Source organism: Felis catus, chromosome A1, assembly GCF_018350175.1.
Source record: "Felis catus isolate Fca126 chromosome A1, F.catus_Fca126_mat1.0, whole genome shotgun sequence".
NCBI classification, from domain to species: Eukaryota; Metazoa; Chordata; class Mammalia; order Carnivora; family Felidae; genus Felis; species Felis catus.
The window spans coordinates 230936847-230950859 of record NC_058368.1 but is presented as its reverse complement, the minus strand read 5'-3'; the positions used below and the strand labels follow the sequence as shown (position 1 = coordinate 230950859).

The window sequence follows — 14013 nt, the reverse complement described above, 5'->3', positions numbered from 1 at the left end:
GCTTGACGCAAAAGGAAACCTTGAGACAGGACGTGGGGACAACTAGTTTCTCTGGAAGGTGAGGGAGCCGGGTGAAGGATAGAAAGGGGAGACCCTGTGGGCAACTGGGACTCAGCCCTGCTGAGACTCCCTGAAGGACCAAGTACAAGGTATCTCAGAAATGCCTTTGGGGGTGGGGCAGGCTAGAAGGAGGTGCCCCATCCCCCACCCACCAGATCAGGGCTCTTTCCTGAGACCCTGTGTCCTGACTGATCGTATTGATTGATCCCCAAGATACAAGCCGGGATGGCACATGGGAGGAAAGCTGCAGGAGCTGGTCCACAGGCTCCTGTGTCAGGAGAAAGGCCTCTTGCTGGGAGGGGACCAGAGACGGGCTTAGAAGGGTAGGTAATGTTGGGGGGCTGGCAGAGAATTTGGAAAGGAAGTGATGTGCCCAGGCTCTGTCTGCCTTCTTCTAGTCTGGCCATGACTGCTGGGGGGACAGTATCTGAGAATGAATGACGGAAGGTAGCTTCTTTTCCTTTGGCACCTGTTTGGGATGCTTTCTGCTTCCAGGAACAGACATCTTGACTTGATGGGGGCTGAAAGCAAACACGCCTCTGTTCCCCCCCCCCCCCCCAGAAGTCTCAAGGCAGGCAGTAGCTGTGCAGAGCTGGCCCTGGGCTCCATGAGGACATCCCAGAACTGGGTTCCCTTTTCTGTTCACCCAGCACCCCTGACTCACCCAGCACCCCCATTCTCCCGGCACCTCCCACCCTCCCCACCAAGTACCCCCTCCCTTCCCACACAGCAGCACCCCTTCCTCCATCTAGCACCCCCTCCCCAGCACCTCCCATCCGCTCCCCCAGCACCCCCTTTCCCACAGCACCTCCTATCCCCCACCCAGCACCTCCCCTCCCCCCACCCAGCACTTCTCTCCCCCCACCCAGCATCCCCCTCCCCCAACACCTCCCCCCCACAATCAGCACCCCCCTCCCCCAAGCACTTCCTATCCTCCCTCACCCAGTACCCCCTCCCCCCCACAGCACCTCTTTTCCCCCCCCAGCACCCCCCTCCCCCCCACATGTTGGCTGGTTACTTCACATTGCACCAGAACTCTAGGCTTCAGATCTGTGTTTTAGAAAGAAAGCGGCACTACCCACAGTCATCACTTTTATCAGGGTGCAAGAGCCTTCTCTTTGGGGCTCACTGACCCTTGTAAGAGAGGCTAAGGAAAAGGGGAACAGGACTGAAGTTATTGGGTTAGACCAGTATCCTCAACTGGGGGTGGGTGTTGTCCCCCCCAGGGAACACGTGCTAATATCTGGGGAAATTTTTGGTTGTCACAACTGTGGAATGCTACTTGCCCCCACTGGGTGGAGACCGGGGTTGTTGTTAAAAGTCTTAACGATGCACAGGACGGCCCCCACAACAAAATGATCTGGCCCAACACGTCAGTAGTACTGACATGGCAAAACCCTGGTCTACGCCAGTCATGATGCATTGCCCAGAACTAAGTATGTTGCTGCCTTGAGTGAAATCGAGGACTTTGTGTAGACAACTCACAGCACTCAACATGGCAGCAAACGGACACGTGGGTAGGAGTCCAACTTCCGTCTGCATGGCTGGAGCACCGGGTGAGACAGCAGGGGTAGGAAGCGAGGGTGCCAGGCCGGGGAGGATGCCAGGCCCAGGGTCCCTTCTCCCGGGGAGAAGATGCACACACCGGCCTTTCAGAATCCTCTGTTCTCTGAAACGTTCACTTACAGAGTGGTGACCATCGGTGCTGGCCTCCCACGGTTTCATCGCTCTGTCTAGGCCATTAATGTTGCCCTTCTTCACGACATGAATCCCAGACGTGTAGCATGGCTCAAGTCCTCAGGCTGCATCACCATCAGAGTGGCCTTTGTTCTTTAAAAGTGTGTGGTTTCCAAGATCATTTTGAAGGGTTGTTGTTGGGTTTTTTTTCTGTTTATTTATTGAGAGAGAGATAGGAGGGGGTCAGAGAGGGAGGGAAAGAGAGAATCCCAAGTAGGCTCTGTGACGTCAGCGCTAGAACCCAGTGCAGGGCTCGAACCCAGGAACCGTGAGATCACCACCTGAGCCAAAATCGAGAGTCAGACACTGAACTGACTGAGCCACCCAGGCGCCCCTTCCGAGATCATTTGGGAAAGGCACGAAAACAGCAGGAAGCACTGAACTACCCTTTGGACAGCTGCTCCTTTAGTTTTCGATTAGCTTTTGAAAAATGTCTCTCTCAAGCCACGTTCATTAAGATTTTAATTTTGCAGTTTGTTCCTTTTTAAGTGACGTGCAATTAATTAAGGCTTAATGTGTCATCTATTTTTTGCGATGACATTTTTACTGCCCCCTTTTCATTTTTGTCAGTTTATAAATTGTACTCTGGCTAATGAGTTCCATCCCGATTTCCAGTTCCAAATAATTATCACTCTCCGAGTACGTCTATTCTTTAATGTGCCACAGCATTAAGCACATTATGAGGCAAGCCCAGGTGAGCGGGCCTGCCTGTGCCAGGGGGCCGCTGGAGGGGCGCCAGGCCGGGGAGGCTGCTGAGCCCCTCCTCGCCTCCGTTCAGCACGTACCGAGCCGCCACCACATGTCAAACACCTGGGTCCGCGTGAGACGTAAATGCAGAAGCCTCTGCCGGTCCTGGTCCCTGGAGAGCTCACAGACTAGATAATTGCCCTAGTTCTCCACACTGCTTTGCCAGTCAAAGTATGACTAATGGGACCTGAAATCCTGAATGATTTTTAACTGTGTATGGGGCTGAGATTGGACCAAGATTAATTGAACAGCAATACCTTCTTAATTTCTCTTATACGACTGCGCTGAAATTTATGAACATCTCATCAAGTTGAGCTGAAGTTTAAATTTGCAATATTAGGAGGGGGCGGTGGGTGGGACGGGGGAGATTTATTAAGGAAGTGACTAGTCTAAGGGAGACTGAGGATATAGGAGTCAGGATTCTCCAGAAACACAGAACCGCTGGGAGATACATGTTAAGAGATTTATTTTAAAGAATTAGCTCATGACCTTGGGGGTTAGCAAGCCCCAGATCTGCCAGGTCATCAGGCTGGAAACTTGGGCAGATGTTAATGCTGCAGTCTTGAGGCTGAATTCCTTTTTCCCCAGAAGTCTTTGGCTTTTGTTCTTGAGGCCTTCAACCGATTGGATGACGCCCACCCACATTATTGAGGGTAATCTCCTTCACTCAGACAACTGATTGTGGATGCTAATGGCATCTACAAAACAGTTTCACAGGGCACCTAGATTAGTGTTTGCTTAAATCCCTGGGGTGCCATGGTCTGGCCACGTTGACACAGAGCACTAAGTGTCATAGAGGAAGTGACCCTCCCTGACAGGTAGGCAGGAAATAAACACAGATGAGACCTTCTGTTGGCAACTTCGATGCCTCAGGTAGGTCCCTTGGCTGCTGTGACCTCCATCCATTTTGTAGCAAACCTTTATGAAATGCATGCCTCCCACCAGCCAGGATGATATGTGTCGAGGAAGCCAACCTAAGATGGGGGCTCTGTCCTGGAGAAGCCCACGGTCTGGTAAAGATGGTAGACCCAGGACCGACCAACTCAGTACAAGAAGTGAAGGGCCACACGTTTCCTGCACAATGGGACCCTCACAAGTGATTATTCCTTTTGGTGTTCTAGAACATTCTGGTGACATCATTGAAGTGTTCACACGTCTGTCTAGTCATCTCTTCGTTGCTGGAAAGCCATGAAATCTTATTTCTTTAAAAATCCCATGATTTAGGGGCACCTGTCGGTTAAGCGTCTGACTTCAGCTCAGGTCATGATCTCGTGGTTCACGGGCTCAAGCCCCACGTTGGGCTCTGTGCTGACAGCTCAGAGCCTGGAGCCTGCTTCCGATTCTGTGTTTCCCTCTCTCTTTGCCCCTCCCCCACTTGCACTTTGTCCTTCTCTCTCAAAAATAAATAAACATTTTTAAAAAATTAAAAAATTCCGTGACTTAGGTGCTGAGTTCAGGTGGTTTTATTTAGGAAAGGCAAGCGATTAAATTAGGAGCACTTAAAGCTGGGTTGTGTTACAGTCGTACACACAGTAAGTAGTTCATGGTCAGATGCAGGCTCATCCGGGTGGCACAGTTCCAGGGAGTCTGTTAGTAGGTTGTGGAAATTTTGCCTTTGATCCATTTCACTGTCTTTCATTTTCTGCCATTGGACGGGAAAAGTTCTGGAGGCATTCTCCCATTACTGTTTGCGTTTGGTTTTTTTCAGGAGCGGATGTCCATGCCCGGGACCCCCGCCGTGGGATGTCCTCCCAGGAGTGGGCTGCTTACACGGGACGGTTGGAGGCCGTCCGCCTCATCCAGAGGCTGCTGGAGCGACCCAGCCCCGAGCAGTTTGGGGAAAAGTACAAGCCAGAGCTGCCGCTCCCCCCGGAGGCCGTTCTGAAGCCCACGGGCTCCAAAAACTGCTTGCAGAGGCTCGCCGAGTTTGTGCGGTCCGCGCTGACGCCCCGCTCACGCCAGGGCCTGGAGGATGGGGGCGTCCTGGACCATATGGTCAGGATGACCACGAGCCTCTACAGCCCCGCCGTGGCCATCGTCTGCCAGACTGTGTGCCCCGAGAACCCGCCCTGTGTGGGGAAAAGGCGGCTGGCGGTGCAGGAAATCCTGGAGGCCCGGGGGAACCCGGACACGCACGCCCCGGAGAGCGATCAGGTAGAGGGCGCCGAGCGGCAATCCCGGACCCCCCAGGCCGCGGGGGTCTCCAGAGAGGGGGCCCCGAGAGCCAGCCTCCCGTCTCCGCAGCTGCCAGGCGCCCCGCGGAGGGCCAGCCTCCTGCCCCTGCAGCTGCTGAGGAGGACCAGCGTGCGGCCCGGCGTGGTCATCCCCAGGGTGCGCATCAGCAAGGCGCCCGCGCCCACCTTCCACCCGGAGCGGGCGGCCGCCAAGGGCAGCACCAAGGACAGCGCCCACCTGCAGCTCCCCAAGTGGAGGTACAAGGAGGCCAAGGAGGAAAAGAGGAAGGCGGAAGAGGCGGAGAAGCAGCGGGCGGCGGCCGCGCAGAAGGAAAGGCGGGCGCCGTCCTGGAGGAAAAGGACGTGAGGGGTCGGCTGCCTGGAAGCGTGTGCGGCGGGGGAGGAGGCGGCGGGGCTCGGCGCCGGGAAGGATGCGCCCCTCCCCCCGCAGTCCTCCGCCCTCGCCCCTTCCGCCGCGCTGCACAGCCCCGCACGTCGCCGCCGCGCATCCCCTGCAGACAGGCTCTCCAGGGGGGGCCCAGAACGCGCTCCATATTTATTCAGGCAGCACCCTAGAGTGAGTTGGGCAGGGCACAAGAAGATTAGCCTAAAACCAGTTCCCTTAGCAGTCAGTACACCTAGCGGGCAATTTGCCAAAAAGCCTACCTTTAGAACCTCACTTGAGAAATTTTTAAGACCAATGTATCAAAGGGCCTTTTCGGAATAATTTTGTATTTTAATCATGATCAAATTTGCCTTTTACTGGTCTTTGTATTTAAGACGTCATGAATACATTTGCCCGAAGACCTTTTGTTTAAAGTACGGTTTCTAGCAATAATTATTTGTGATATCTCTATGATTTCATACAGAATTTGCGGAAGCCTCCCCTATCCTTGATGTTTGCTCTGGTCTTTGCCTTTCCTTCTCATCGTAGGTGTGCATGAGCTTCGAACGTTCTTATTGATTTGATTAAGCGATGCTGAATATTTGTTTCTATTTGATGGAGGCATTTACTTTTACAGCAAAATGATGAAGTGAGACAGGGGGATCAGAGTTCCTTGTATCTTATTTTTAAAACTCTTATTTATACAGTAATAATAATGAAGAAAAACCTGTTGAAGTACGAAACCGTGCATAGAGAAGCATGTATTTATTGCTAGAACTAAACATTTTAAGCAAGGGACTTCAGATAAACTGGATGCAAAGCCTTTAACATACTCAAAAATAGATAGGAGAAAAACCTATTGCTTAATAAAATGGGGGCAAATGTAATAAATTTTTAGTAGAAATACAAAGTTAAGTTCTATGTACTCTTACAGAAATTGAATTCAGATATCCTTAAAACGTAAAAAAGATGCAAAAGAGTAAGGCGCCAGAGTGATACAAACCACTGAAAAGGGGGAGGGGGCTAGCGGAACAGGGATCAGGACTAAACATTAAACAAACTCATCTTAGGCAAATTGTCCTGGCGTGGGCTGGGCCGCTCCCTCCTCCAGACTCCGTTCCAAAGACTCCCTGGTGTGGAATTACTTTTATTTTTCCTTTGATGACTCCCTGTGATGTTCAGTCCATTCTCATGCTGACTTTGTAGAATTTCCAAGATATGGGGACTTCGGCAGAGCATGTATGCGATTTGCCCTGGGCTCTGAGCTCTCACTGGGAGTTTCCGTCCATACTTTTTATCTCTGAAGCACTGAGAAATTCTAATGACTCTCTGGCCATCTGGGTTGCAGAGTATCTGTCATATATATGCACTACCGACGGCACTTTATTTAAAAATTACCCTACTTGGAAGCCATAGATTTAAAATAGTAGAGACCGACCCTGGATTCACATGTCAGATCGTGCTGCTCCCTGGCTGTGTCGTGATGCGCACCTGTCTCATGATGTGGGCCGGGATGGCGCTGGCCTCTGCCTATCCTCCTGTGATGCTCGGCACCATCGGGCATTGAGCAATCTGGGGTCTCAGACTCACCTCTCCAAAAACCTCAACCAACAGTCTGTTGGGCAGCACCAGACTGATGGGAGAAGGTGCGATGCTAATGCTTTCTTTCAGCATCACTGATATTAGGGGGCTGCAGGCCACCCTCGTGTGTGAGTCGGGATTGGCCAAGTGCCCTCGGATGAGATGGGGACTGGTCCCCAAGGTGAAGAGAAACACACCTGAGCTCCCTGGCAGTCCAGTCCGGCATTCTTTGAGATAATTTTCACGTTCATGTATTCATTGCTTTGAATGGCTGGCTGCATTTTCTAGCTGAGGGTCACTCTTTGTCACCTGGCTTCCGCTGTAGGTCGGGGGCAGGGGCACTGATGGGCAGTGACCTCCTTCTGCTCTCCACATGTCCCCACATTTGTTCCCTGCCATCTCCTTTGCCTTCTCTCTTCCTTTGCCTGTTTTCTTCTCCACTTTTGGCTAAATGCCCTGATCCTCCGTGGCACCGCCACTCTGAGGTCTAAAAGGGCAGAAAAGCAAGGCGATCGTGAGACGCAGTGCGGTGTCCCTCTTGAATTATCACGTAGTGACCTCCACCTGCCCAGTGAATGAACTACAGATTTCCCCAGCTTCTTTGCAGTTGGTTTAGGATTTTGGCACGGTCCGCTATGCCCTTTTAAGGGCAAGAGACCTCGTGTGCTCTCCTGACAGATGATAACAGCACCACCCTGCTGTGCGGAGCAGGGAGGACCCCGTGTCTGCTTGCACCCCTGATGCTTATTAACTGTAAATAGTGAATTTCAAGTTGACAGGTACCTTCTCAGGGATTTATATATAAATATAGTTAGAGGAAAAGATGAAGTATATTTTAATACTTTTTAGCGTTTGAGTGAATTATGATCACACTAGACAGAAGAAATATTTCTAAGACGATATCAGTGCTGCTGCTTTCCAGGGAGCTGTCCAGAGGCTCCCTCTGTTGAGATTTTCTGGTTAGTGGAGACCCGGGACTTTGGCAGCTGAAGCGGCTTTGGGGGTAGATGTGAGGTCACCTCGGCACCTCTCAGTTACCCCTTGTGGATGTGAACCCTTGTATTTAAAACAGATTCAGCCTGTATGTAAGCAGCGGTGGCTGGGATAACAGAGACGGGCCGTTCGCCACTTTTACCTCTAGAACTGGTTCCTCCGTGTCTGCTGTCGGGGTGCATGCCGTGGGAATGACAGTTTCTTGTCCTGGCTCATGTGGACCCATGTTCCACGGTCATCCCGGTGTGCCGCTCACCACTGGGGAGGCAGGGGGAAAATCTGGAAAGCCGAGGGAAGTCCGTCTGGAATGGCCTCAGTGTTAAGAGGCATAAGCTGTCGCGTCTTTGGCCACACTAGGGACACACGGCCCATAGCATCACGGACCTTCGTCACTGTCTCTGAAGCATCTCCCAACAGGCTCCCGGCAGCACGTCAGGAACACGGAGGTGGGAAATCACAGCTGGTTCCTCGTCTCAGCGTCGGGTCCTCCCGAGACACCAGGCTCATTCTGCAGGGGACAGAGGTTCATGATGTCTGCTGGGACGCGGGGCCTGCATGCGCAGAGAGGCGGTTCCAGACGCCTCTGCCCACTTCCTTCCACGCTGTCAGTGGTGAGCGGGTCTCCGGGGGCCCGGCGTCTGCGTGGAGACCAGGAGTTGGTGTGCGAGACAGAATCCCACGAGGCGAGGCCGGACCCCGTCCTGACAGGGATGCCAAGCCCATGTTCCGCAGGGAAGAATCAGGGTACCACGTTAGGAAGAAAGGCCTCCCTGAGAGTTAACTTAATGAGCCAAGACTCAGAAGGCGGCACGATTCGTCCCTTGTAGCCTCTGGCAAGAGCACTGCCTTTCCCCCCTCGTCCACACTACAGTCAGAGAGGAGTCTGTCTCTCCCTAATTTACCTAAGTTTGCTCTAGGGAAGGCGCTCTGATGGAAGGCAGGGGTTCCTCCTCCCCCCGGCTCCCCTGGATGTTCCTGCTTGCTCCTTTCCTGTCTCCTACAACACCTGTCCGCCCCGCAGCGTGGAGGCTCATCATGACCTACTGTGAGCTCCAAGTCGCCGTCTTTCATGCGATCAAGTGCAAGCATTTGTTCTTCTTTACAGTATTTGGGGAAGTTCTGACACGCTGCCCGGGTATTTGCTCAGCGCCCTTTCCGGCCCACGTGGGTGACTGGGTTCTGCACTGTCTGTGGGTACTCCGCGTGCCGGGTCCCCGTTTCCCGCCACGGCAGCCTCGCACCAGCCCCCTTGAGCCAGACCAACGGCCTAGAGGACCACTATCCTTCAGGGAAGGGAAGGCAGGAGGTCCGTCACAACCGGCCCACGCAGAACGATGAGGTCGCGTTCATGATGGCAACTGGAATCCGGCAAATAATCCTCACCGTGGGGGTGCTGTTACCCACAGAGAACTTAGGACAAAACCGGTCTCCCTGAAGTGCTGATTGCCCTTTTCTCAGCTTGACACCTCGATGCATCTAGAACTTGTTTCTTTCGTCTGTGTAACTCTTGAGTCAGCTGCCCATTTCTGTGGCCTCGAATTCACCTGTTTCTTCATTAACATTGAAAGCAAGTGGCTAAAAAAATTCCTCTGGAGGCTGGTTTTGGGGGGGAAAAAACCCGAGACACACAGAAAAACACGAAACACAAAACCTAGCCACTACCCGAATTGATTTAACTGTTTTTCGAGCGACTCGGTCGAATGCCCGTGCCGTGCGCACAATTTCTGCATTGTGTCCCAGCCTGAAACAAGACTTCTGAGAGAGGCACGGTCCCCGCAGCGCTCTGATGGCCCTCGGCTGCAGGCCGAGCCGGAGTGCGCGGTGTGTGATAAGGTGTGAGTGTGCCCACACGCACGTGCACGCGCAAATGAACAACTAAAGGAAGAGCAGGTCCTGTGTTCGCAAAGGTGACGGCTGCGGTGGCTCCCTGGGAGCGTCAGGCGTGACCTTCATCGATGTGTGTGTTCAGGAGGGCTGGATGGTCCAAGACCTGCTGGAAACACTTCATCCAGTGGGGCGTGGAACACAGATGCATGTCGTAACCCGGATCTTCTCGAAGTGGAGTGTTGGGCCAGGCGCCTCATGTAGGACAAGGTCCAGTCGCCGAATTGGGGACATCTCTCTGCCTTTGACGCGTGTCCTCTGCCTTGAGAAGCAAAAGCCAGAGAGGACTCTGCTTGGGGAGTTCCAGCAGACTTTCAGCTGTGGCCACAGGGTGGGGACTGATCTTCGAATTTGGTGCCAGGTTAGCCCATAGAATCAGCATCGTACCCCGAGGAAGCACTAGGATTTTCCCAAATCCCAAGTATGAAGTACTCTAATCAAAGCTAACACAACTTGGGTTTTGAGAGGCGTCGATTCTTCATAGTATTACAGCTTTATATTGTTTTTAGAGGAGATGTAGGTGAGAAACGAAAACGAAGCTGGTAGGGCAGTGACCTGTGTTGACCTGACGCCGTATAATGTTTTGGGAGCTTGCGTTGAAGCACTTTATTAACACCAGCTCTTGAGCAGAAGTTCTCGAAGCTGGTTTGGAACTGCACAATTATGGACGACTGGATGAAAACCAAAAAAAAAGAAAAAAAAAAAAAGCTGTAAACCTGGAAATGTTACCAGCAGCTCTCCGAGCCTGTGGGGGCGTCCTCAGGAATTTGAATGATACACCCCTGGTCAGTTGAACAGAAAAAGGTTTCTTTGGGATTCTCTTCATTGAAATCATTGTCCTGCCTTGTCATGTTTTGGGTGTCTGAGGATGTGTGTTTAATAATGGCAACTTTATGGCAGTCTGAGAATCGAACAGGCTTCTGCACGGGGGTACCAGATTTCAAATTCTGTCATCTTGGGATAAGCTCTGTTTTCTGAATGTAAAGTTATTTCCATTGTCATTTCTGAAAACGGCTGTTTTGAAAATGTTGACCGGGGATAGCATTGGGTGCATTTCATAGCTTTTTATTTTGAAGGTGAGTTTTGTTACGGTTTATAAAAGATATTTTCCTATTTAGACCTCAGGGCTATTTTGGGACCTACAAATAAATGTGACTCCCAGCAGCGTCCAATTCTTGATACCGAGAACGTTAATAATCTTTACGTTAAATATGGTACATTATTCAGCATAAAGAATGTGTCTGTTCCCTGTCACCTTCTAACAAATTCTGTATCTAATATTTAAAAAGGCTAGACAAAAGTAATGTAAAAATATGGGGGAATTGTGGCTACAGGATTAAAAAGCGCTTGTGAAATAAACAGGGGTGTGATATTTGACGTGTGTAGGAAATGAGACAATTAAATATGTCACGTATTTTTAATGTCACTTCTTTTGATCGGGATAGATGTGCACTTTCTTTTTCTGACACACTGTTACCTGAACACGCTTTACTTTGACTTTCAATGGTAAGATTTTTAAATTAATGGTTTATCCAAGAATATTTTCATTTACGTTAAAATAGCACCGCTGCAGCCCACCCACTAGGAGGTGGGCACCCTTCAGTCGTGTGTCCATGTATCTGCATACATGTGTCAAAACAAAAATACGGTTTTTATTTTAGGCTTATTTATTTTGAGAGAGGGAGGGAGCATGAGCGGGGGAGGGGCAGAGAGACAGGGGGAGAGAGAGAATCTCAAGGGTCTTGATCCCTGGAACTCCAAGGTCATGACCTGAGCTGAAATCAGGAGTCGAGGCTTAATTGACTGAGTCCCCCTGGCGCCCCAGGTTTTGTTTTTCTGTGTATTCTTTTACCTAGCTGATACAATGTAAATGTTGTTCTTTGGTTTCTTTATTTAAAGCATGCTTTTTTTTTTAAAGCATGTCCTTGAAAAGCTTTTTAAAAACTCTAAAACGAATTTGATTTTCTTTTAATGGCTAAAAAAGGAATGTAGAAACACAGAAAAAATGAACCAAATGCCGTGAAAGGGTCTCAGATGAAAAGTCCCTGACCCTCCCTCGGGGCAGTCCCTCAGATGAATTACTTAGGCATCCTTCTAGAAATATATATATATATATATATATATATATATATATACACATACGTGTATATATGTGTATATATATACGTGTATATATACGTGTATATATACGTATATATATGTGTATATATATACGTGTATATATACATACGTATATATATACGTGTATATATACATACGTATATATATACGTGTATATATATACGTATGTATATATACGTATATATATACGTGTATATATACACGTATATATACACGTGTATATATACACGTGTATATATATATACACGTATATATATATATATATACGTGTATATATATACATATGTATATATATACACGTATATATATTTAAAAAAATTTTAGGATGGGGTGCCTGGGTGGCTCAGTCGGTTAAGCGTCCGACTTCAGCTCAGGTCATGATCTCGCGGTTTGTGGGTTCAAGCCCCATGTCGGGCTCTGTGCTGACAGCTCAGAGCCTGGAGCCTCCTTCGGATTCTGTGTCTCTCTCCCTCTCTCTGCCCCTCTCCCACTCACACTCTGTCTCTCTCTCCTTCAAAAATAAACATTAAAAAAAATTTTTTTAATGAAAAAATTGTAGGTTTTATGTAAGTAATCTCTACACCCCACGTGGGGCTTGAACTCGCAAGCCTGAGATCAAGAGTCGCATGGTCTTCTGACTGAGCCGGCTGGGCACCCCCGAGAAGTATATTTTAAATGTTTTCTCCCCTTCCTGTGTCATCTAGAGGAGTTCCTGTAGTATGAACAGCTGCTCTCGTGTTTTGGGGAGAGTGCGCTTGGCCCCTTCGCTCGTGTTGGTGGCACCCAGAATTGTTGGACACAGGTGTGCCGTGGCTCACTTAACCGTTTCCTGGTCCCGGCTCTTTGCAGTGGTTTCGGCTCCTACCATACGCAAGTCGTGAGGAGCCTTGACCTGACCTGTGTGCACAAGTGAATGTTTCTCCGGAGCAGGCGTGTAGACGGGAGTTGCCGGATCGAAGGGAAGGCCGATGTAAATTTCGGTAGGCACGGCTGTGTTGTCCTTTCCAGAGATGCCCGAGAGAGCGAGTGAGGGGATTGGCCCACCCGCAGTGGACGAGAGAGGCTGTGCCCCTCCCGCAGCAACACCGGCTGCTCATCAGACTTTCTGATGTTTGCAGCCTGATGGTTACAAAGTTGTATCATTTTAATTTTCGTTTCCCCAATTATGGGCGAGGGAGAGCCTCTTTTGATGTGTCTTTTGACCATTTAAAAAAAATTTTTTTTATGTTTTATTTTTTATATTTGAGACAGAGCACGTGCAGGGGAGGGGCAGAGAGAGGGAGACAGAATCCAAAGTAGGTTCCAGGCTCTGAGCTGTCAGCACAGAGCCTGATGCGAGCTCGAACCTGTGAACCGTGAGATCATGACCTGAGCCGAAGTTGGCCGTTTAACCGACTGAGCCACTCATGTGCCACCACCCCCCCAAATTTTTTTTTAATGTTTATTTTTGAGACAGAGACAGAGCATGAGGAGGGGAGGGGCAGACGGAGAAGGAGACAGAACGTGAAGCAGGTTCCAGGCTCTGAGCTGTCCGCACGGAGCCTAATGTGGGGCTCGAACCCACAAACCACAAGATCACAACCCGAGGCAAAGTCCGACGCTTAACCGACTGAGTCACCCAGGTGCCTCAAATTTTATTTTTTTAAAAGGAATCTCTACCCCCAACATGGGGCTCAAACTCCTGACTCCAAGATCAAGACTCTCACACTCCACTGACTGAGCCAGCCAGGTGCCCCTGGGTTATTTTCGATGAGACCGAAAACAACTCCTATTTATTTGGGAAATTCAGCCCTGTCTTTAGGAAGTCTGAAGTCTGACACATTAAAAGATCATAATTCTACTCCCCGAAAATCATAATTATTAAGGAAGGACCTAACTGGGAAGTCACATTTTAAATAGAATTGTCCAGGCCATGACGGTGATTGGAGACTATTTGTATTTGTTGTTTGGGGAAACACAAATGAGGTGCGCATGTGTTGGGTAGAAATATTAGTAAATAGGAATATGTACGAGGGATAGTCCTTTAGCACAGTGAAAACTGGGGCGTGAAAAGTGAGGGGGGTGGTCTCGCCCCCGCTGTTTTCATGACTGAATCTGCTGGGAGACGGTGAAGCCCCAGGTCCCCGCCCACTGAGGCTAAGGGTGCAGTGGCACAGGCCTCAGGAGGGTGCACCCCGGGGTGCCCTCCCCCGTCCGCTGGCTTCCGGAGCAGCGTCTCCACACGGGGCAGTCGTGTGGTCAAGTACGTCATCCCCTGAGGATCTCAGGACGGCCACCTGCCTGTAGCCCCGGTTCCCCTTCACCAGGAGGGGTCGCTGGCTCCCCAGGGTC

At 50.3% G+C, this 14013-nt stretch overlaps 1 protein-coding gene across 2 annotated transcripts in view; it reads left to right on the top strand.

Moving 5' to 3' along the window:
* The window catches only part of ANKRD33B (ankyrin repeat domain 33B), an 85201-nt gene extending 74214 nt beyond the window's left edge, over positions 1-10987 (top strand). For both annotated transcript variants that reach the window (XM_045038781.1, XM_011287289.4), the window contains one exon: positions 4253-10987. In XM_045038781.1, coding sequence (XP_044894716.1) covers positions 4253-5085 — 833 coding nt within the window. In that variant the 3' untranslated portion in view covers positions 5086-10987. The remainder of the gene's footprint in view (positions 1-4252) is intronic.
* Positions 10988-14013: the final 3026 nt, after the last annotated feature.